The sequence below is a fragment of the Amblyraja radiata genome, chromosome 38 (assembly GCF_010909765.2).
Source record: "Amblyraja radiata isolate CabotCenter1 chromosome 38, sAmbRad1.1.pri, whole genome shotgun sequence".
In the NCBI taxonomy this organism is placed as follows: domain Eukaryota; kingdom Metazoa; phylum Chordata; class Chondrichthyes; order Rajiformes; family Rajidae; genus Amblyraja; species Amblyraja radiata.
This window is the reverse complement of record NC_045993.1, coordinates 13,417,168-13,439,676: the sequence shown is the minus strand read 5'-3', so window position 1 is coordinate 13,439,676 and position 22,509 is coordinate 13,417,168. Positions and strand designations below refer to the sequence as shown.

General features: G+C 49.8%; 1 protein-coding gene across 4 annotated transcripts in view; it reads left to right on the top strand.

The window, feature by feature from the left end:
• The window catches only part of sgsm3 (small G protein signaling modulator 3), a 106,841-nt gene extending 93,796 nt beyond the window's left edge, over positions 1-13,045 (top strand). For 3 of the 4 annotated variants that reach the window (XM_033013543.1, XM_033013541.1, XM_033013542.1), the window contains 5 exons: positions 542-590; positions 3,887-3,972; positions 8,267-8,389; positions 9,822-9,882; positions 10,942-11,845. In XM_033013543.1, coding sequence (XP_032869434.1) covers positions 542-590; positions 3,887-3,972; positions 8,267-8,389; positions 9,822-9,882; positions 10,942-11,025 — 403 coding nt within the window. In that variant the 3' untranslated portion in view covers positions 11,026-11,845. Of the gene's footprint in view, positions 1-541; positions 591-3,886; positions 3,973-8,266; positions 8,390-9,821; positions 9,883-10,941 lie in introns of all 4 variants that reach the window. The other variant, XM_033013544.1, reaches the window with a different exon arrangement.
• Positions 13,046-22,509: the final 9,464 nt, after the last annotated feature.

The following is a 22,509-nucleotide window of genomic DNA, read 5'->3' as shown; positions in this document are numbered from 1 at the left end:
ATTAGTACAACCAAAGACTTCACACAGCTTCTGTCTGTACGGAGTTTGTACGTTCTCTCCGTGACCGCGTGGGTTTTCTCCGGGTGCTCCGGTTTCCCCCCCCACATTCCAAAGACGAACAGGTTTGTAAGTTAATTGGCGTTGGTAAAATTGTAAATTGTCCCTAGAGTGTATAGGGTCGTGCTTGTGTGCGGGGATTGCTGGGCGGTGCAGACTCGGTGGGCTGAAGGGCCTGTTTCCGCGCTGTATCTCTAAACTAAATGTAGAACACTAGAGATGAAGTGTTAGTAAATGGGATGAATGAGTGTGTGTCAGGGCTGGGCCCTGGCTGGGCCTGAGCTCCCTGTGTCACTGCTGGTTGCGCCTCAGGAGGGAACCGTGAGACAAACACGCAGCCCGAGTTGATTCCGTGACCGTGTGGGTTTTCTCCGGGAGCTCTGGATTCTTCTCCCACACTCCAAAGACGTACAGGTCTGCAGAGCCTGTTTCTGTGCTGGATGCTGCCATGGGTGCATCACGTAATGGACATTCATTCTTGCAGGTTGGATGAAGATGGGAAGGTGCTGACCCCTGAGGAACTTCTGTACAGAGTGAGTAATGGGGCGGAGGGGAGGGATGGAGGGAGGGGGCGATTTCTGAGCTGAGGGGGGGGGGGGGGGGGTTCTGACCATGGCAAGGGCTAAGACAGAAGTGGGATTTGTCAACGAGTTTCCTCGGGGGTGGAGGTGCGGGAAGGAAGGGACGGAGGAGAAGAAGGGACGTGAGGCAGGACGGAGGTGCCAAGTTGTTTCCGGACAGACACAAAAAGGTGGAGTACCTCATGCAACGTCTCTGGAGTAGGGACCGTTCCGAACCTGTCCCAACCGCCATCTGTCTGAAGAAGGGTCTCGACCCCGAAACCTCACTCATTCCTTCTCTCCTGAGATGCTGCCTGTCCCGCAGAGCATTTTGTATCTATCTGCAAACCAGCATCTGCAGTTCCTTCCATCCATGATGTGCAGAGATGCTGCCTAACCCGCTGAGTTACTCCAGCACTTTGTGTGTTTTTTATTGTAAATCGGCATCTGCAGTTCCTTGTGTCTCCATTATCCTGTTACCCTGGAGTAAGCCCTCACCCGCCCAATGCCCTGTTTATATCCACTGTGAATCGGTTCTTGCAGCGTCACTTTGCTCTCCTTATTCCTGGATTCTCATGGTCAGGCTGAACGTCCCTTACATTATCAAGCCGACATCTGATTACGACGATGTTCTCACAGCTACTCTCACTCCCTCCTTCCTGTACTGTAGAGGCGGGGTAGTAGCCAGACGTTTAAGGGCGGCACAGTGGCGCAGCGGGTAGAGACGCTGCCTCACAGTGCCAGAGACCCGCGTTTGATCCTGACCTCGGATGCTGGCTATGTGGAGTCATCGTGTAACACAGCACGGAAATAGGCCCTTATCCCAACTTGGCCGTGCCAACCAAGATACCCCATCTATACTCGTCCCACCTGCCCACATTACGGCCCATATCTTCCTATCCATCAGCCTGCCCAAATGTCTTACTTGATGCCACGAGTACCTACGACTAGCATCACGACCTGCTACGACCTCCTATGACCTAGTGACGACCATGCTGCGAGTATGAGTCAAGGGCAAACTCAGCAGAGGTCGTGTAAGTGGGACAGACCCTTTAGATGGAGCTCTTAGGGATAATGGAGTTAAGGGATATTGCGAGAGAAGGCAGGAACAGGGTACTGATTGTGGATGATCAGCCATGATCACATTGAATGGCGGTGCTGGTTCGAAAGGCCGAATGGCCTACTCCTGCATCTATTGTCTATTGTCTATTTAAGAGAAGAAGGTTCTCGACCCGAAACGTCACCTATTCCTTTTCTCCAGAGATGCTGACTGACCTGTTAAGTTACTCCAGATTTTTGTGTCTGTCTTTTAAATGTTCTTATAATACCTGCCTCAACTACCTGCATTGGCAGCTTGTTCTAAATGCCCACCACTCACCTTAAAACATGTCCCCTGGTCCTCAAGTCCCTTACACTGAGTGAAAGACTCTGTGTATTTACCCTATCTATTCCCCTCATGATCCTATACACCTCTGAGATCACCCCTCATCCTCCTGTACTCCTGTGCTCAAGGAATATGGTCCTCATCTGCCCAACCTCAACCTACAACTCAGTTTTCACCTTCGCCCTGCCACCGCGTGAGTTTCCTCCGGGTGCTCCAGTTTCTTCCCACGTCGCTAAGACGTGCGGGTTTGTAGGTTAATTGACCTCTGTAAATTGCCCCTAGTGTGTCGGGAGTGGGTGCGAAAGTTGGGATAACATAGAACTACTGGGTGATAAGCCTAATCGACGGGCAGTGTGATCCAGAGGTTTCCATGCTGCATTGAAGTCATTTTCAAAGTGAGAATTGACAAAGAGGTTTGAGGTCCTGCACACGAGTTAGGGAAGTTGGCAGGAATTCAGACATAGTAATTTTCTGATATTCCCAGTAGTCCACACCTACGAATATAGAAATAGGATTTAGTTCAGTAATAGAAACATAGAAAATAGGTGCAGGAGGAGGCCATTCGGCCCTTCGAGCCAGCACCGCCATTCATTGTGATCATGGCTGATCATCCCCTATCAATAACCCGTGCCTGCCTTCTCCCCATATCCCTTGACTCCACTAGCCCCTAGAGCTCTATCTAACTCTCTCTTAAATCCATCCAGTGACTTGGCCTCTGTGGCAGGGAATTACACAAATTCACAACTCTCTGGGTGAAAAAGTTTTTTCTCACCTCAGTCTAAAATGGCCTCCCCTTTATTCTAAGACTGTGGTCCCTGGTTCTGGACTCGCCCAACATTGGGAAATTTTTTCCTGCATCCAGCTTGTCCAGTCCTTTTATAATTTTATATGTTTCTATAAGATATCCCCTCATCCTTCTAAACTCCAGTGAATACAAGCCTAGTCTTTTCAATCTTTCCTCATATGACAGTCCCGCCATCCCAGGGATCAATCTCGTGAACCTACGCTGCACTGCCTCAATCACAAGGATGTCCTTCCTCAAATTAATAACATGGTGCTTATGTTTGACAACAGAATTTCCATTATTGTAATTTCCTGGGCGGGATGGTAGCGCAGCGGTAGAGTTGCTGCCTTACAGCGCCAGAGACCCGGGTTCAATCCTGAATACGGGTGCTGTCTGTACGGAGTTTGTACGTTCTCCCCGTGACCTGCGTGGGTTTTCTCCGAATGCTCCGGTTTCCTCCCCCACTCCAAAGACGTGCAGGTTTGTAGGTTAATTGGCTTGGGTAAAACATTCTAAATTGTCCCTAGTGTGTGTAGGACAGTGTTAGTGTGCGGGGATCGCTGGTCGGTGCAGACTCGATGGGCCGAAGGGTCTGATTCCACGCTGTATCTAAAACACATATCTACCACTGGAAGTTTATTTTGTGAGAAAAAGAGTACTAAAATAAGGGATGATAATTTGAATTGTTTTTCCCAATTAAAATCCTAAACGGCTAAATGAAGATGAACCACTGTCTTCTTAGTTTAGTATAGAGATACAGCACAGAAACATGCCCTTTGGCCCACTGATTGCCACCGATCTGTGATCCCCGCACACTTTCACTATCTTACACACACTAGGGACAATTTACAATTATCCCGAGCCAATTAACCTACAAACCTGTACGTCTTTGGAATGTGGGAGGAAACCGAGGATCTCGGAGAAAGCCCACACAGGTCACGGGGAGAACGTGCAAACTCCGTACAGACAGCACCCGTAGTCAGGATCGAACCCGGGACTCTGGCTCTGTTAGGCTGCAACTCTACCGCTGCACCACCGTGCTGCCCTAAATTCTTGTCCGAACCTCTGGTTCCATCAGTGCCAGCTCTGGTTTTCTTTCAGGCTGTCCAGTCGGTGAACATGAGTCACGACTCTGCACACGCCCAGATGGATGTGAAGTTCCGATCGCTGATCTGTGTGGGACTGAAGTAAGTCAAAGGCTCCACTCTCCTCTCCATTGTCCCATCCCTTGAGGCTCGGAAACAGGGTCACACAAAGAAATACATAAAGGCTCAATGTGATGGCTCAGATGAAAGACAGCTTTAAGATCAAGAAGGGATTTGTTGAAAATGCTTTGAGGAAATAACCCATCTCAGGGCAATAAACCTGATGTAATAAACCCCCGTCCACACTTGACTCTGTCTCAGAGAAGCTGCCAACAGGATCATAGACTTGTCCCACTCTGGTCGTTCCTTCCTCTCCCCGCTCCTGTCCAGCAGAAGGTACAGAAGCTTGAAAATGAGCACCAGCAGACTCGGGAACAGCTTCTTCCCCTCCATTATCAGGCTTCTGAACGGTCCTTCCATAAGCTAGGACACTGTTCATGTTAATTGGTGAGAGGAGCAGAATTAGGCCATTCGGCCCATCAAGTCTATTCCGCCATTCAATCATGGCTGATCTATCTCTCCCTCCTAACCCCATTCTCCTGCCTTCTCCCCATAACCTCTGACACCATTCAACCATTCAAAAATCTATCTATCTCTGCCTTAAAAAATATCCACTGACTTGGCCACCACAGCATTCCATGGCAAATAATTCCACAGATTCACCACCCTCTGACTAAAGAAATTTCTCCTCATCTCCTTCCTAAAAGTACATCCTTTAACTCTGAAGCTATGACTTCTAGTCCTGGACTCTCCCACTAGTGGAAACATCCTCGCCACATCCACTCTATCCAGGCCTTTCACTATTCGGTAAGTTTCAATGAGGCCCCCCCCCCCCCCCCCCCCCCCACCTCATTCTTCAAAACTCCAGCGAGTACAGGCCCAGTGCTGACAAACGCTCATCATAGACAACTCAATAATCAATAACTGATCTCTCGTCTCAGACAACTCAATAATCAATAACTGATCTCTTGTCTCAGGCAACTCAATAATCAATAACTGATCTCTCGTCTCAGACAACTCAATAATCAATAACTGATCTCTCGTCTCAGACAACTCAATAATCAATAACTGATCTCTCGTCTCAGACAACTCAATAATCAATAACTGATCTCTTGTCATAAGACAATCGGTGCATGTTTTGCTTTCACGCATCCTTTGGCTGCTCACAGTAAATCAGAGAGCGTTACTGGGTAAAATTCTGCTGCCGAGAAAAATCTGCTCCCGAGAAACAGGCCCTTCGGCCCACCGAATCCGTGCCGACCAGCGATCACCCCGTACACTAACACTGTCCCACACACCGGGGACAAATGACAACTTACAGCAGCCAATTGACCTACAAAACCTTTTGGAGAATGGGAGGAAACCGGCGCACCCGTATAAAACCCACGAGGTCACAGGGAGGTAGACAAAAATGCTGGAGAAACTCAGCGGGTGAGGCAGCATCTAAGGTCACAGGGAGAACGTACACACTCCTTACAGACAGCACCCGTGGTCAGCATCGAACCGGGGGCTCTGGCGCTGGGCAGCAACTCTACCTCTGCGCCACCGTGCCTCCCCCCCCTAATATCCACCCCTCCCCTATTTTATTCCACCCACATTCCTATCAACATTCTACTGCTCACCAACACACTGGGGTAGGTTTCAGTAGCTGGTTAAACTACCATTCTGAATGGGTTTGGGATGTCGGAGCAAAGCCCCTAAAAGCCCCCCAAAAAGATCCGCATGTTGTCCACTAGTGTTCGCTTCGGGAGGTTTATGAGGGCAGGGTGGCAGGACTTTGAACCCTGGTGAAGGGTACATTTTGAGAGCGCTCACAAATCACTTTGCTACTTGCGTCAAAGTAGGAGCAAATATTTTACCGACAATATTTAAAAAAACATTTCAAAATAGGTTTTCTTCAAGTAATAAATATATACAATACATGTATCGTGCAAAAAAACTCCATCCGACATTCTCGGAGGCTATACATACAAACAATGCAGTTTCCCCAAATCACAATTTTACCCCCCACCCTTGCCACTCATGTGGCCCACTGGCGTGGAATCCCTTCCCTTTATTTAGAGGGGCGTCTCCACCACACCGTGCCCCCCATGTCCAGCAGCAGAATTACCCTAGACTGTGGCCCTCCCCCACAGAGCCTTGGCGTTGGCTGCACCGAGCTTCAGTGCGTCCCTCAGCACGTACTCCTGCAGTCTACAGCGGGCCAGTCGGCAACATTCCCAATGTTTGAATAGTTTCCACTCAACTGTATTGTGTTTGGTTTTGGTCAGCCTGCTAGAGGAACGAGGTCGAGTGCCTCACCTATAGGGAGAGTTTGAGCAGGCTCGGAGGGCAGGAGGCTCAGAGGTGATCTTAGGCAAGTGTATAAAGTCATGATGGGAATAGCTCTAGTCCTGAACTACTATCTGCCTCATTGGTGACCCTCTGACTATCTTTAATCAGACTTAGCTGGCTTTACCTTGCACTAAACGTTATTCCCTTATTATGTATCTATACATAATCTGTATAATCTGTGTGCAGTTTTGGTCCCCTAATTTGAGGAAGGACATTTTTGCTATTGAGGGAGTGCAGCGTAGGTTCACAAGGTTAATTCCTGGGATGGCAGAACTGTCATATGCTGAGAGAATGGAGCAGCTGGGCTTGTACACTCTGGAGTTTAGAAGGATAAGTGGGAATCTTATTGAAACATATAAGATTGTTAAGGGTTTGGACATGCTAGAGGCAGGAAACATGTTCCCGATGTTGGGGGAGTCCAGAACCAGGGGCCACAGTTTAAGAATAAGGGGTAAGCCATTTAGAACGGAGACGAGGAAACACTTTTTCTCACAGAGAGTGGTGAGTCTATGGAATTCTCTGCCTCAGAGGGCAGTGGAGGCCGGTTCTCTGGATGCTTTCAAGAGAGAGCTGGATAGGGCTCTTAAAGATAGCGGAGTCAGGGGATATGGGGAGAAGGCAGGAACGGGGTACTGATTGGGGATGATCAGCCATGATCACATTGAATGGCGGTGCTGGCTAGAAGGGCCGAATGGCCTACTCCTGCACCTATTGTCTATTGTCTACACTGTAAATGGCTTGATTGCAATCCTGTAATGTCTTTCTGCTGACTGGATATCACGCAACAAAAGCTGTTCACTGTACCATGGTGCACGTGAGAATAAACAAAACTGTAGCTGAGATTAATGAACAGACTTTTTCCCCAGGATAGGAGTATAAAGAATCAGAGTTTAAGGTGAGAGGGGGGGGAAATGTATTAAGACCTGGAGTGGCATTTTGTGTCTCGTTCTGCCCTCTGCTGGTCACTTCTGCAACAACAAGCCTGAGTCTCGTTGGGATAAGACAGCATCTGCAGTTCCTTCCTAAACAACTTTCTCACTCGGGCTGAAGAAGGGTTTCGGCCCGAAACGTCGCCTATTTCCTTCGCTCCATAGATGCTGTTGCACCCGCTGAGTTTCCCCAGCAATTTTGTGTACCTTCTCACTCGGGCTTGTTGTTGCAGAAGTGGCCAGTAGAGGGCAGAGTCCTCAGCAAGGGAGAATGGCTTTGTGTTGTGAAGGTTCTTGGAGCTGCAGCCCTGTCAGTAATGCATCTCATAAATAATTCAACAATAACGTGCAGCAGTAGTGTTGTTGCCTCACAGCGCCAGAGACCACGGTTCGATCCTGACTACGGGTGCTGTCTGTACATTCTCCCCATGACCGCGTGGGTTTTCTCCGGGAGCCCTGGTTCCCTCCCACACTCTAAAGACCTACAGGCTTTTGGCTTGGTAAATTGGCTTGGTAAAGATTGTAAATTGTCCCTAGTGTGTGCGTGGGATAGTGTAAATGTGCGGGGATCGCTGGTCTCTGCGGGCTCGGTGGGAACAGGCCCTTCTGCCCACCAGCGATCCCCGCACACTAACACTACTCTACACACACCAGGGACAATTTACATTTGTACCAAGCCGAATAACCTACAAACTTGTACGTCTTTGGAGTGTGGGAGGAAACCGGAGCACGCAGAGAAAACCCACGCAGGTCACGGGGAGAACGTACAAACTCCGTACAGGCAGCACCCGTGGCCAGGATCGAACCGGGATCTCTGGTGCTGTGAGGCAGCAACTCTACCGCTGCTCCACCGTGCTGCCAATTGTGGTTGCCCGTTTTCTGCAGATGTCATGGAGCTCCCTACATCTGTGATTTGAGCACTCTTGTGATAGTGTGGCAATCCCCAGTGTGATCATCAGCTCGGTATTCGAGGCCCATCGCCCTGATTCCTGCTGATGCTTGACGCCTTCTCTGCTCTCTTTCATTTCCGATGTTACCCGGTGGGATGTCTAACAGACCTCGTCTTTGTGTAGTGAGCAGGTGCTGCCCCTCTGGCTGGAGGTCCTCTGTTCCAGCATGCAGACCGTCGAAAAGTGGTACCAGACCTGGTCTTTCCTACGCAGTCCAGGCTGGGTCCAGATCAAGTGTGAACTGAGGTAAGAACTGGCTCCCACCCCCACTCTCTTATCCCACCCCACCACACTCTTGTCCCACACCCCCACACTCTCATCCCCACTCACACTCTCTCCCCCACACCCACACACTCTCTTATTCCCACCCACACACTCTCTTATCCCCACCCCCACACTCTTGTCCCCCACACTCTCTCGTCCCTGCACGCCCAGATCTACGGTCGTGGAGCTATTGTGCACAACAGACACTTTTGTAGAGCGCGTTGAAACAGGTTCCCTGGCCCACCGCGTCCGCACTAACCCGCGGCCCCCCTACACTAGCACTATCCTACACACACGAGGGACAATTTACAATTTTACCGAAGCCATCTAACCTGCAAACCTTGCACGCCTTTGGAGTGTGGGAGGAAAACCGGAGCACCCGGGGAAAACCCAGGTGTGTGTAGGATGGTGCTAGTGTGTGGGGATCGCTGGACATGGTGGGCCGAAGGGCCTGTCTCCGTGCTGTATCTCTAAACTAAACCAAAGGATAGCGGAATGAGTAACACGGGCAGATTAAATGGCTGCAACCTGATCGCCTGTTGCAGAGAAGTGCAGTATCTGACTCTGCCATTAAAGTATGAAGGGCCAGCACTCCTGCTGCTGTCTCTGTCCACCTCTGCCTATTCCTCTTCAATGGAGATTAGCATTGCAGCATTGAAGAGCAACTGACCTTGATCAGCTGCTCACCCACTGAAGATGTCGCCCAACCCTGGCGACTATTGGTGTCTCATCACAGAAGTGGATCTGCAACCACTCATTACACTCACCCCAGATAGACACACAATGCAGGAGTAACTCAGTGGGACAGGCAGCATCTCTGGAGAGAAGGAATGGGTGACGTTTCGGGTCAAGACCCTTCTTCAGACTTAAGGGCCTGTCCCACTTTCACGACCTAATTCACGACCTCTGCCGAGTTTGCCCTTGACTCAGACTCGCAGCATGGTCGTCACGAGGTCCTAGGTAGGTCGTAGCAGGCCGTGATGCTAGTCGTAGGTACTCGTGGCATCAAGTAGGCCGGGGCGTTTTTTCAACATGAGGAAAAATGTCCAAAAAAGGTTGTGAATTAGGTTGTGAAAGTGGGACAGGCCATTTACAATTGCTCCTCTATTTTGAACCTCTACTCCTAAAGCAAAATGTCTTGCTGGCTTTACCTTGCACTAAACGTTATTCCCTTTATCCTGTATCTGTTCACTGTAAACGGCTCGATTGTTATCATGTATTGTCTTTCCGCTGGCCAGTTAGCACGCAACAAAAGTTTTTCACTGTGACAATAAACTAAACTGAACTGTCCAGGTTTTGCCACCGCTTCCTGCTGAGAGGGTGTGTGGAGAGCTCGAGTCCACGGTCACCTCTGCTCCGTGTAACCTCTGCAAGCAGGGCACTGAACACTTTCCCCCCATCCTCTGTCCTGCAGGGTGCTGTCCAGGTTCGCATTCAGTCTCTCACAGGACTGGGAGCTGCCCGTCAAGAAGGAGGTAAAGTTAAACCATCCATTCATCAACCCTGAGCTGTGTCTGTTTGTGAGTGTCATGCTGTGTGTGTGTGAGTGTGCGTGTGTGAGTGTGCGTGTGTGAGTGCGTGTGTGAGTGTGCGTGTGTGTGAGTGCGTGTGAGAGTGTGTATGAGAGAGAGTGTGTGAGAGCGTGTGTGAGAGTGCGTGTGTTTGAGAGTGTGTGTGTGTGAGTGTGAGTGCGTGTGTGTGTGCGTGCGTGATTGTGTGTGTGAGAGTGTAAGTTTGTGTGTGAATGTGTGTTAGCATGTGCACATGTGAGTGAGAACATGGGCACATGTGTGGGAGTGTGTGTGTTAGCATGGGCATGTGTGAGTGAGTATGTGAGTCAACAGGGACACACGTGTGAATGTGTATTTGTGTGTGTGAGCATGAACACGTGTGTGTGTGTGTGTATGTGTGGTCACAGTGTGTGTGATCACACAGTGTGTTTGTGCATGGTGTGCTGGGTTGGACGGGGTTGTGGGTGGGGTGGCGAGGGATGGGGGGGAGGGGTGGGGAGGAAAGGGAGGGGTGGGGGACAGTCGTGGGATGTGTTGCCATGCCGTGTGAGTCTGTGTCTGGGCTTGAGCTCCGTTAGTTGCAGCTGGTGACGCCTCAGGAGGGAGTGAGTCAAGCTCGGGGCCTGGACTGGTTCCACACCTCAGAGGGCAGCACGGTGGCGCAGCGGTAGAGTTGCTGCCTTACAGCGCCAGAGACCCGGGTTTAATCTCGACCACGGGTGCTGTCTGTAAGGAGTTTGCACGTTCTCCCAGTGACCTGCATGGGGTTTCTCTGGGCGCTCCGATTTCCTCCCACACTCCAAAGACATACAGGCTTGTAGGTTAATTAGCTTGGTGTATGTGTAAATTGTCCCTAGTGTGTGTAGGATAGTGTTAATGTGCGGTGATCGCTGGTCGGTGCGGACTCGGTGGGCTATTTCCGCGCTGTATTGGTAACTAAACTAAACTAAACCATGTCCCTGGATCCTCTCCTTTGGACAACCCATTCTGAATGTAACAATATGATTTTTGTTTGCCCTCCAGGAGAAGGAGAAGAAGCCGCTGAAAGATGGCGTCCAGGACATGTTGGTGAAGCACCATCTCTTCAGCTGGGACATCGATGGTTAACCTGACCACGCGCCTCCCAATACATCACTCCCACACCAAGCCTACACTAGGGAAGGCCACTGCCAGTGTGTGTGTGTACAGGGCAAACCCCCAGCCTCGTACACACACACGCACACGCACACATCTCAAGGGGAAGCAGACAGTGGCCTGAGCAAAGAACATCGCATCATTGTGATCCTTACAACACTAACTCTTGGGAACTAATGTTCTATTCTTCACCTTGCTGTCTGCAAAATAAGTTTGGTTGCACGCCATCCTTACCTGATTCTCATTGGTGGCAAATGGTTACTGAGTCGATAGACCTGCACTGTAATCCTTCCCCGTTGCCACTGGCAACGTCCGATCCGAGCCCGGATCCCTGCTAACGTCAAGAGAGTGACTCAAACTGCGGATGCTGGTTTACGTCGAAGATACACGCAAAACGCTGGAGTAACGCAGCGGGTCGGGTGACCTATCGGGTATAAAGATGGGTCCTGACCCGAAATGTCACCATTCCATGTTCTCCAGAGATGCTGCCTGACCCACTGAGTTACCCCAGCACTCTGTGTCTTTTATCACTCCCGTACTCTGTTTAGTTCCAACTAATAGTAGCCTCCCAGAGCAACCAAGATGCAATCAGCGGTGTAAGCATGTTGGGCACAAGGGTACTTTTAACAATGGGGCCGAAGAGAGACACAGTTTTAAGCCGAAATATGGCACAAAAGTGCTGGAGTATCTCAGCGGGTCAGGCAGCATCTGTGGAGAACATGGATAGGTGACGTTTCACAGAGTGCTGGAGTATCTCAGTGGGCCAGGCAGCATCTGTGGAGAACATGGATAGGTGACGTTTCACAGAGTGCTGGAGTATCTCAGTGGGCCAGGCAGCATCTGTGGAAAACATGGATAGGTGACGTTTCACAGAGTGCTGGAGTATCTCAGTGGATCAGGCAGCATCTGTGGAGAACGTGGATCTACAATCCATGGTGTCCATGTCTGTGTTTAAGCCTGGTTGAGTCCCCACTTAAACAGTTGCTGGCAGTCACTTTGAGGATGGCACAGTCCTGTGCTCCACTATAGAGGCCCAGCGCAAAGTGGAGGAACAACACCTCGTATTTCACTTGGGCACCTAACACCCCAGCGGTATGAACATTGACTTCTCTAACTTCAAATAGCCCTTGCTTTCCCTCTGTCACCATCCCCCATCCAAGTTTTCTGACCAATCTGACTGACCTCCTGATTAAATGTTATCTCTGTATTCCTCGTTGTCAACTTCCAGCTAACAATGATCTATTCTACATTGTCCTTGAACTTCCATCTCTTATCATGTCTCGTTTTCACACCTTACACTTCCTTAACTCCGCTTCTCCCTCTCCCTTAACTCTCAGTCTGAAGAAGGGTCTCGACCCGAAACGTCACCCATTCCTTCTCTCCAGAGATGCTGCCTGTCCCGCTGAGTTACATAGAAACATAGAAAATAGGTACAGGAGGAGGCCATTCGGCCCTTTGAACTAGCACCGCCATTCATTGTGATCATGGCTGATCGTCCCCAATCAATAATTCGTGCCTGCCTTCTCCCCATATCCCTTGACTCCACTAGCCCCTAGAGCTCTATCTAACTCTCTCTTAAATCCATTCAGTGATTTGGCCTCCACTGCCCTCTGTGGCAGGGAATTCCACAAATTCACAACTCTCTGGGTGAAAACGTTTCTTCTCATCTCAGTCTTAAATGGCCTCCCCTTTATTCAGAGACTACAGCATTTTGTGTCTATCTTCGTAGACAAAATATGATCCCTCTTTCAGGCATTCCCTAAGGGAAGGGAGTTTAATCCTGAGTTTAGTGCGAGGATTTGATTGCAGTGCAGGGTTGTGGGATAACGGATTTTAGAGATTAGTCCACAGTTTGAATCTGATGATCGCAAGTTTTAATTTATTCCTCGTCTTCCCTGATTTTTATTTGTTCATGGCGCAGTCTGTATGTAAAAACTTTATATCATGTGAGCTATTTGTATATAAGTAATAAAGGAATACTGGGTTACTGGCAGTGGGCATTGGTGGGCATTGATTCACCTCACCTTGTGGCTGCTGGCTCACTGGGGCTTGGATCAGGGTAGGCCCGTGGATGCAGGGACCTCCAGGTAGGCCCAGCACGGACTGGGGACCCGGCTGGCCTGCCCGGGGTGGAGAGGGCAGTCAGCAGACAGGCGGAGGGAGGGAGGGAGGGAGGGAGTGAGCAGCCTCGACGGGGGAGTGGGCCACTGGAGGCCCTGCAGCAGCCTGGAGCTCGGCTGGACTGGGCCCCGCTCCATGAGGCCCAGCACGTGGACTGCAGCGGCGGAGGTCACCACGGCTACGCCAGGCCGGGCCGGGACTGTGAACTCGATGAAATGGAGCCAAACATTGCAGCAGCGGCATTAAATGGAAATTGAATTTCACTATGTAATGTTTCATTACACATGTGAGTATAAATATCCATCTATCCGTTCACTTGGCTAGAACCAAGGCTAGAGCTCGGTGGAAGGCACGGTGGTGCAGCGGTAGAGTTGCTGCCCTACAGCAATTACAGCGCCAGAGACCAGGTTCGATCCTGACTACGGGTGCTGTCTCTACAGAATTTGTACGTTCTCCCTGTGACCGCGTGGGTTTTCTCCTGGTGCTCCGGTTACCTCCCACACTGCAAAGACGTGCGGGTTTGTAGGTTAATTGGCTTGGTATAAATGTAAATTGTCCCTAGTGTGTGTGTGTAGGATTGTGTTAGTGTGCGGGGATCGCTGGTCGGTGCGGATTTAGTGGGCCGAAGGGCCTGTTTCCGCCTCTAAACTAACCTCAGTCTTTCTGTGCGTGTCAGTGGTGAAGGTGGGCAGGGTTGGGGGTGACCCCGCTGGTGCTGTTTCAACTAATATAAGGGGCATTCAGGAATCCAATGAAAACCGGATACTAGCCTGTGTCAATGATGGGAATGGGCCAAGGCATTTGGCTCTTCCTGCTAAACTCACCTGTGTAACACCCAGAAAAACATATTAATCTAGTGACACAGCTAGTAGAGATCCTGCCTCACAGCACCAGAGACCCTGATCTCAGTCTCCAGTTAACTCCCACATCCCAAACACATGCGGGTTTGTTAGTTAATTGTGATGGGGAAAGTGGGATAGCATGAAACTAGTGTGAACGGCTGATTGATGGCTGGCATAGACTGGGTGGGCCGAAGGGCCCGTTTCCACGCTGCATCTTTCAATCCAAATTCCACAAGGGGGGGCATTTGCAGCTGCTGCGAAGCGTGTGACAGGGGGCCAGTATGGCCTGACGGACCGAATGGCCTACTTCTGTGGCACGACTATTCTGTGGCATCCGTGCCAGGTCCCCAGGCAGCTACCTTGCATTTGACAACATGAATGAATAAGTGGATGAGTGCACTTTCAGCGTGATTCTGTTCAACACCAGCCATGGCTGCCCTCCTACTCTCATCTCCATCGAGGTGTGTTGGATTTCATTTTAATATTTACCAAAGTTTAGATACGATGTGATAGAACTTTATTTTTCCCAGGAGGGAAATTGATCTACCAACAGCCATAAAACACAAAATACATGAAACAGGAAATCAAAGCTAAGAGTGGAAAGGATTGGGGATGTATAAAGATTGATGGGAAGGGGGAGAGGGGATTCAGTCTCAGTCTACCCCACTACAGAAGGGGGAGGAGTTGTACAGTTTGATATCCACAGGGAAGAAGGATCTCCTGTGGCGTTCTGTGCTGCATCTTGGTGGAACCAGTCTGTTGCTGAAGGTGCTCCTCAGGTTGACCAGTGTGTCACGGAGGGAGGGAGCTGTATTGCCCAGGATGCTCTGCAGTTTGAGGACCATCTTCCCCTCCAAGACCATCTCCCAGTTGTCAAGGTGAGTGACCTTTACAGTGACGTCCTGGCATTTTGAAGCCTTCATTTGGATCTCACTACTTCAGGAGAGCAGGCAGACAAGATATCTTGATATCTATATCAATGATTTGGATGAGAATGTAGATCATAAGATTAGCAAGTTTGCAGATGACACAAAGGTGGGTGGTTTTGTAGATAGTGAAGATGGATGTCAAAAATTGCAGCAGGATCTTGATCGGTTGGCCAGGTGGGCTGAGGAATGGTTGATAGAATTTAATACAGAGATACGTGAGGAGTTTTATTTTGGGATATCTAACATGGGCAGGACATACACAGTGAATGGTAGGGCTCTGGGGAGTGTTGTAGAATAGAGGGATCTAGGAGCACCCATACAAAGTTCCTTGAAGGTGGCGGCACAGGTAGATAAGGTGGTCAAAAAGGCTTTTGGCACACGGGCTTTCATCAGTCAGAGTATTGAGTATAGAAGTTGGGAGGTCATGTTGCAGTTGTATAAGATGCTGGTGAGGCCACATTTAGAGTATTGTGTTCTGCTCTGGGGACCATGTTATAGGAAAGATGTTGTTTAAGTCGGAAAGGGTACAGAGAAGATTTACGAAGATGTTGCCAGGGCTAGTGGGTCTGAGTTACAAGGAGAGGTTGAGTAGACTGTGACTCTATTACTTGGAGCAAAGGAGGGATGATCTTATAGAGATGTATAAAATCATGAGAGGAATAGATTGGGTGGATGCACAGTCTCTTATCCAGAGTGGGGGAATCGAGGACCAGAGGACATCGGTTTAAGGTGAAGGGGAAATATTTTACAGGAACCTGAGAGGTAACTTTTTACACAAAGGGTGGTGGGTGTATGGAACAAGCTGCCAGAGGAGGTAGTTGAGGCCGGGACTATAAAGGGCCTGTCCCACTGCGGCGACCTAATTGGCGAGTTTAGAAGAGTTTGAAAAAGTGTCATGTTGAAGACTAGCTACAACTATGTTGAAGACTAGCTATGACTAGCGTCGGGAAAATTGGACACCGAATAGTGGAGAGTGAAGACGACCTCCTTCGATCTCCTTCAACCTCCCTTCGACCATGTTGAAGACTATGACTATCTTCGATTACCCACGACTAACATGCCGACCTACTACGACCTACTTTGACTAAACCTACGAGTAAAAAAAATATTGATTTTTTTCCATGCCGACCTTTTTTTACTCGCGGGCATTTTTCAACATGTTGAAAAATACGCCGCAACCTAGCTGAGGCCTCGAGTACGCGGGGACTACTCTCGAGCATGAAGGAGAGTTACAAAGACCTCCTAGGACCTCGTGTCGACCATGCCGCAAGTATGAGTCGAGGGCAAACTCTTCTAAACTCGCCAATTAGGTCGCCACAGTGGGACAGCCCTTAACAATGTTTAAGAAGCAATTAGGCAGGTACATAGATATGAAAGGTTTAGAGGGATATGGGCCAAATGCAGTTACGTGGGATTAGTGTAGATGGGACATGTTGATCGGTGTGGGCAAGTTGGGCCGAAGGGCCTGTTTCCACACTGCATGACTAGGGACTAGGGACGGGAGCTCTTGGAATGAACTCGTACCATGGGACAGGGCTTTAAGGCAGGTGAACTGAGAGCATTGATCAACACATGGGAATATGGAACTGATGTGATCACTGAGTCATGGTTGAAATAAGGACCGGTTTGACAGTCCAGGGTGAGGCATCTTGTGGTGTGGTGAGCGCAGGGTTGCAAAATAGATTTGTTGTATTGAGGAGGATATAATTGCAGTATTGAGCCAGGATATCCTGGAAATCTCATCAAACGAGGTCACATTGGGCGATCACGATGGTGTTATATTACAAGCCTCTTCATAGAAACATAGAAAATAGGTGCAGGAGTAGGCCATTCGGCCCTTCGAGCCTGCACCGCCATTCAATATGATCATGGCTGATCATCCAACTCAGTATCCCATCCCTGCCTTCTCTCCATACCCCCTGATCCCTTTAGCCACAAGGGCCACATCTAACTCCCTCTTAAATATAGCCAATGAACTGGCCTCAACTACCTTCTGTGGCAGAGAATTCCAGAGATTCACCTCTCTCTGTGTGAAAAATGATTTTCTCATCTCGTTCCTAAAAGATTTCCCCCTTATCCTTAAACTGTGACCCCTTGTCCTGGACTTCCCCAACATCGGGAACAGTCTTCCTGCATCTAGCCTGTCCAACCCCTTAAGAATGTTGTAAGTTTCTATAAGTCATGTCAGGGTAATGGGGATATAACACAGCATTTCCACAGCCTGGGCCTGAAAGGTTCAGGGGGAGTCGACTGTTTTTCTGAGTTCAGCCGGGAGGGATTTTGAGGCTAGTGGAAAGGGCAGCCTTCCTGTGAATAAAGCTGGACAAGTGAAGGTAGTGTCGGTGGGACAACATCGTGGAGGCTGGAGCAGACCACCTGATTCAGGGTGCTTGTGGAAAAGGGACAGTATGCACCAGAATGAAGGTCCTGACTTGAGGTGGGGCGGGGAAGGGAGGAGGGCAACTTCAATACAGTTAGATATACCTCTACGGGCTTGTGGAATCAGGGGATATGGGGAGAAAGCAGGAACGGGGTACTGATGTTGGATGGTCAGCCCATGATCATATTGAATGGCGGCGCTGGCTCGAAGGGCCGAATGGCCTACTCCTGCACCTATTGTCTATGCTTCTAATATCAATAGAAATTGGGCGGCACAGGAGTAGAGTCGCTGCCTTACAGTTCCAGAGACCCGGGTTCGATCCTGACGATGGGTGCTGTCTGTACAGAATTTTTACATTCTCCCAGTGACTGTGTGGGTTTTCTCCGGGTGCTCCAGTTTCCTCCCACACTCCAAAAACGTACAGGTTTGTAGGTTAATTGGCGTTCAGTAAAAATTGTAAATTGTCCCTAGTGTGTGTAGGTTAGTGTGCGGGGATCGCTGGTCGTTGGGCTGAAGGACCTGTGCCACTAAACTAGATGGTACCAGGGTGAAAAATACATTGGGAGAGGTCTACATTTCACGGTGAGAGATCGGGGCCAGTGTGGTCCTGAAAGAGTAAAAGATAAAGCCAAATGTCCCATGATTACTGGGGACAAAAGATATCAGGAATCAGATTTTTTTTAACTAGACTGTGGGACCCGTTGGGTCCTTGTCACATGGGAGGCCTGGTCCCCCAACGCAACCCATTCCCCAACGCAATATTCCACCACTCACCCATTCCCCCAATACATTATTCCACATTATTCGGGGGGGCGGCTTTGGCCGGGGGTGGTTTGTGGGAGGAGTGGGGGTGTGTGGGTAGGGGGGAGGGGGAGGGGTATGGTGGGGCGGGGGGGCGTGTGTGGGGAGGTTGTGTGGGCGGGGGCGGGGTGTGAGAGCTCAGAGTAAAGACGGGGGATTAGGTGTATCATGGGGGAGGGGGTCAGGAACCAGCGAGTGGGACCAGAGGGGAAGGGGATGGAGCTGACTAGCGAAGGGGCGCTAGTCGCTGGTCTTTCTCCTCCATCAGGATCAGAGTCTCCGCTTTCCGTTTGGCGACATCTCCCGCGCTGGGCCGGGCCGTTTCCGGTCCCTAGTTGGAGACCTCCGTCGGCCATCCTCAGCTCCAGTAAAGACATGATGGCACAGGAAGGGGCGGACCATCCCGCGGAGTGACAGGAGAAATGACCGATACATGGCTCACTGGCAGGAGAGGAGATTGATCTGCGCACTCCCGGTATTTAAGATTTTTAAACATAGAAAATAGGTGCAGGAGGAGGCCATTCGGCCCCTCAAGCCAGCACCGCCATTCATTGTGGTCCCCAATCAATAACCCGTGCCTGCCTTCTCCCCATATCCCTTGACTCCACTAGCCCCTAGAGCTCTATCTAACTCTCTCTTAAATCCATCCAGTGATTTGGCCTCCACTGCCCTCTGTGGCAGGGAATTCCACAAATTCACAACTCTCTGGGTGAACCTCGGTGACTTCTACATTAGACCACCGATTGGAACGACACTCGCAGCACAGGAGAACGGTGAGTAAGCTGGCTGAAAAATCGTAGCTCTATCGCGTACCGTTTTTGCGCAAATAGAAAAACTGCTCAAACTGGAAGATAACAAGATCAGAGCTTTAGTTATGTATAGGACAGACAGACAGACAGTCAAGAGTGTTTTATTGTCATACTAGACCAACTGGTGGCCGCACACCTCCCCTTTGTGACCTCACTCGAAGCGGGTTGAAGGTTTGCCGTTTAAAAAGTTGGTTTTTGCTATTTGTGCAACACTATACGTTGTGAAATACATCATGTAATGTGAAGTGAGGCAGTATATTTTGTGGACGGGGTTAACGTGATTAATAATGTGTGAAAAATTTTCAACTAGCGAGTGGCGTTTTGACAAAGGTAAAAAGACACAGACAACACACACACGTATACATACATACAAGATGAGACTTTTAATAGTATAGAGATGTCCCAGATAGAACAATGAAATTCTTACTTGCTACAGCACAACAGAATATGTAAACATAGTACATAAACAGGAAAAAAAGTTCAGTGTGTATATACACACACACACACACACATACTCAATAAACAAACAATATAGTGTAATGATAGTCTATTGTAGATCAGAGCTTATATGTCATGTTTATCTGGGCTATATTTAAGAGGGAGTTAGATGTGGCCCTTGTGGCTAAAGGGATCGGGGGGTATGGAGAGAAGACAGGTACAGGATATTGAGTTGTATGATCAGCCATGATCATATTGAATGGCGGTGCAGGCTCGAAGGGCCGAATGGCCTACTCCTACACCTAGTTTCTATGTTTCTATGTACAAGTACACAACTGCCTGAAAGTGGCAACACAAGCAGAGAGAATGGTAAAGAGGGCATCTGGTATAATAATAATAATAATAATAATAATATATATTTTATTGTCATTGCACGTCAGTGCAACGAGATTTAGTGTGCAGCTCCACTGATGTACAAGAAAGGTAAATAAATACAATACATAAATAAACAAGCTGAATTGATTGACGTGACCATCTGAGGGAGACTGTCCAAAGGGGGTGGGTGGGGGGGCACTCATTAGGGCCGGTTCAGAGCCGCTATAGCTCTTGGGATAAAACTGTTCCTGAGTCTGGAGGTTCGGGCGTAGAAGGCCTTGTAACGTCTGCCGGAGGGAAGTAGTTGAAACAGACCGTGGCAGGGGTGTGATGAGTCCTTATGGATGCTGAGGGCCTTCCTGAGGCACCGCGTGTGGTAGATGCCCTCCAAGGCTGGTAGCTCTGTCCAGATGATCCTCTGCGCTCTGTTGACGACGCGCTGAAGAGCTCTCCTCTCCGCCTCCGTGCAGCTGAGATACCACACAGAGATGCCATACGTTAGTATGCTCTCTGTGGTGCAGCGGTAGAACGTTGTCAGCAGCTGTTGGGGCAGACCAGTCTTTTTTAATGTCCTCAGGAAGAACAGTCGTTGCTGTGCCTTCTTGACCAGCGCGGCGGTGTTTGTGGACCATGTGAGGTCTTCTGAAATGTGAGTGCCCAGAAACTTAAAGCTGGACACTCTCTCCACACTTTCCCCATAAATGGAGATTGGGGCGTATTCTCCAGAATGGGACCTCCTGAAGTCAATAATCAGCTCCTTGGTCTTGGAGGTGTTTAGTGCCAAGTTGTTATTGGCGCACCAGTCCGCCAGGTTCTGCACCTCCGCTCTGTAGTTTGTTTCATCACCGTTGGTGATCAGCCCAATCACTGTTGTGTCGTCTGCAAACTTCACGATGGTGTTGGTGTCGAATGCAGGGACACAGTCGTGAGTGAAGAGGGAGTAGAGCATGGGGCTTAGTACACAACCCTGTGGTGTGCCGGTGCTCAGGGTGATGGTGGAGGACAGGTGCGGGCCCAGTCTCACTGCCTGCGGTCGCTCCGTGAGAAAGTTCAGGATCCAAGCGCATATCGGTGAGCTGAGGCCTAGCTGGTGGAGTTTGGTGGTGAGCTTGGTGGGGATGACCGTATTGAATGCAGAGCTATAGTCAACGAAGTGCATCCTCACATACGTGCCCTGTCTGTCCAGGTGAGTCAGGACAGTGTGAAGGGCCAGAGAGATGGCATCCTCTGTCGATCTATTTGCCCTGTATACAAATTGATGGGAGTCCAGTGAGGCAGGGATGCTGGATTTAATATGGGAGAGGACCAGCCTTTCGAAGCACTTCATGGGGATTGGAGTCAGGGCAACCGGCCGGTAGTCGTTGAGGTTGGTGATTTTGGACTTTTTCGGCACCGGCACTATGGTGGCTGTTTTCAGGCACTTGGGGACCGTTGCCAGAGATAGAGAGAGATTGAAGATTCTCGTGAATACCTCCGCCAGCTGTCCAGCACAGTCCTTTAATACTCTTCCCTGTACACCATCCGGGCCTGCAGCCTTGCGTGGATTGATCCTACGCAGAGCGCACTGTACCTCCTGAGTGCTCAGTGTTAAGGCCTGTCCCTCCGCTATGGCCGGACTGCTGGGCTTCATCAGTCTGGGCCTTGAGTATAAGAGTCAGGAGTTTATGATACAACTTTATATGATGGTTAGGCTGCATTTGCAGTGATGAGTGCAGTTTTGGTTCCCCCGTTACAGGAAATATGTGCAACGGGTGTAGATGAAGTTTGCCAGATTGATGCCGAGATTAGAGTGTATTATCTCTAAGGAGAGGTTGGACAGACTTGGGTAGGAAGGAACTGCAGATACTGGTTTCAACCGACACAAAACGCTGGAGTAACTCAACGTGTCAGACAGCATCTCTGGAGAGGAGGAATGGGTGACGTTTCGGGTCAAATCCCTTCATCAGACTGACAGACAGACTCAGATTGTTTTCTCTAGAGCTTGGGAGGTTGAGGGGAGACATGAAAATGTATTAAAAAAATGAAAGGCATAGATGGGTTCGACAGTCAGAATCTTTCTCCCAGGATGGAAATGTCAAAGACTAGAGGCCGCAGCATTAAGGCAAGAGGGACAACGTTTAAAGGAGATGCGTGGGGGCAAGTTTACACAGAGAGTGATGGGTGCCAGATACAGTAGACGTTCCCAGATAGGCAGATGGATATGCAGGGAATGGAGGGATATGGATCACGTGGAGGCAGGGATTAGTTCAATATGGCATCACCATTCACCCACTCACACTCTCTCTCCCCCTCACTCACTCTTTCTCACACTCTATCCTGCTGTCGCCCTCACCCTCTTTTATCCCCTCACTCACTCCCTCATTCATTTGCCCCCTCCCTCACACAATTCAACCTGTCGCAGCTCAGCTCAGCATCACGCTATATTTCACACCCCCTCTCAGAGTCGAACTAAAGCAACGAGAGCAAAGCGGAAACCATCTAGAGAGAGACCAGAGCAACGAGCAAACGAGAAAGAGATCAAAAAAAAACTCCCCTCTCCCACCCCCCTCTCTCCCCCTCTCCCTCTCTCCCCCTCTCCCTATCTCCCCCCTCCCTCTCTTCCCCCTCTCCCCCTCTCCTCTCCCTCTCTCCCCCTCTCCTCTCCCCCTCTCCCTATCTCCCCCTCTCCCTCTCTCCCCCCTCTCCCCTCTCTCCCCCCTCTCCCCTCCCTCCCCCCCCTGTCCCCCCCCCCTGTCCCAGGCTGATCTACTTTCTAACTGGAC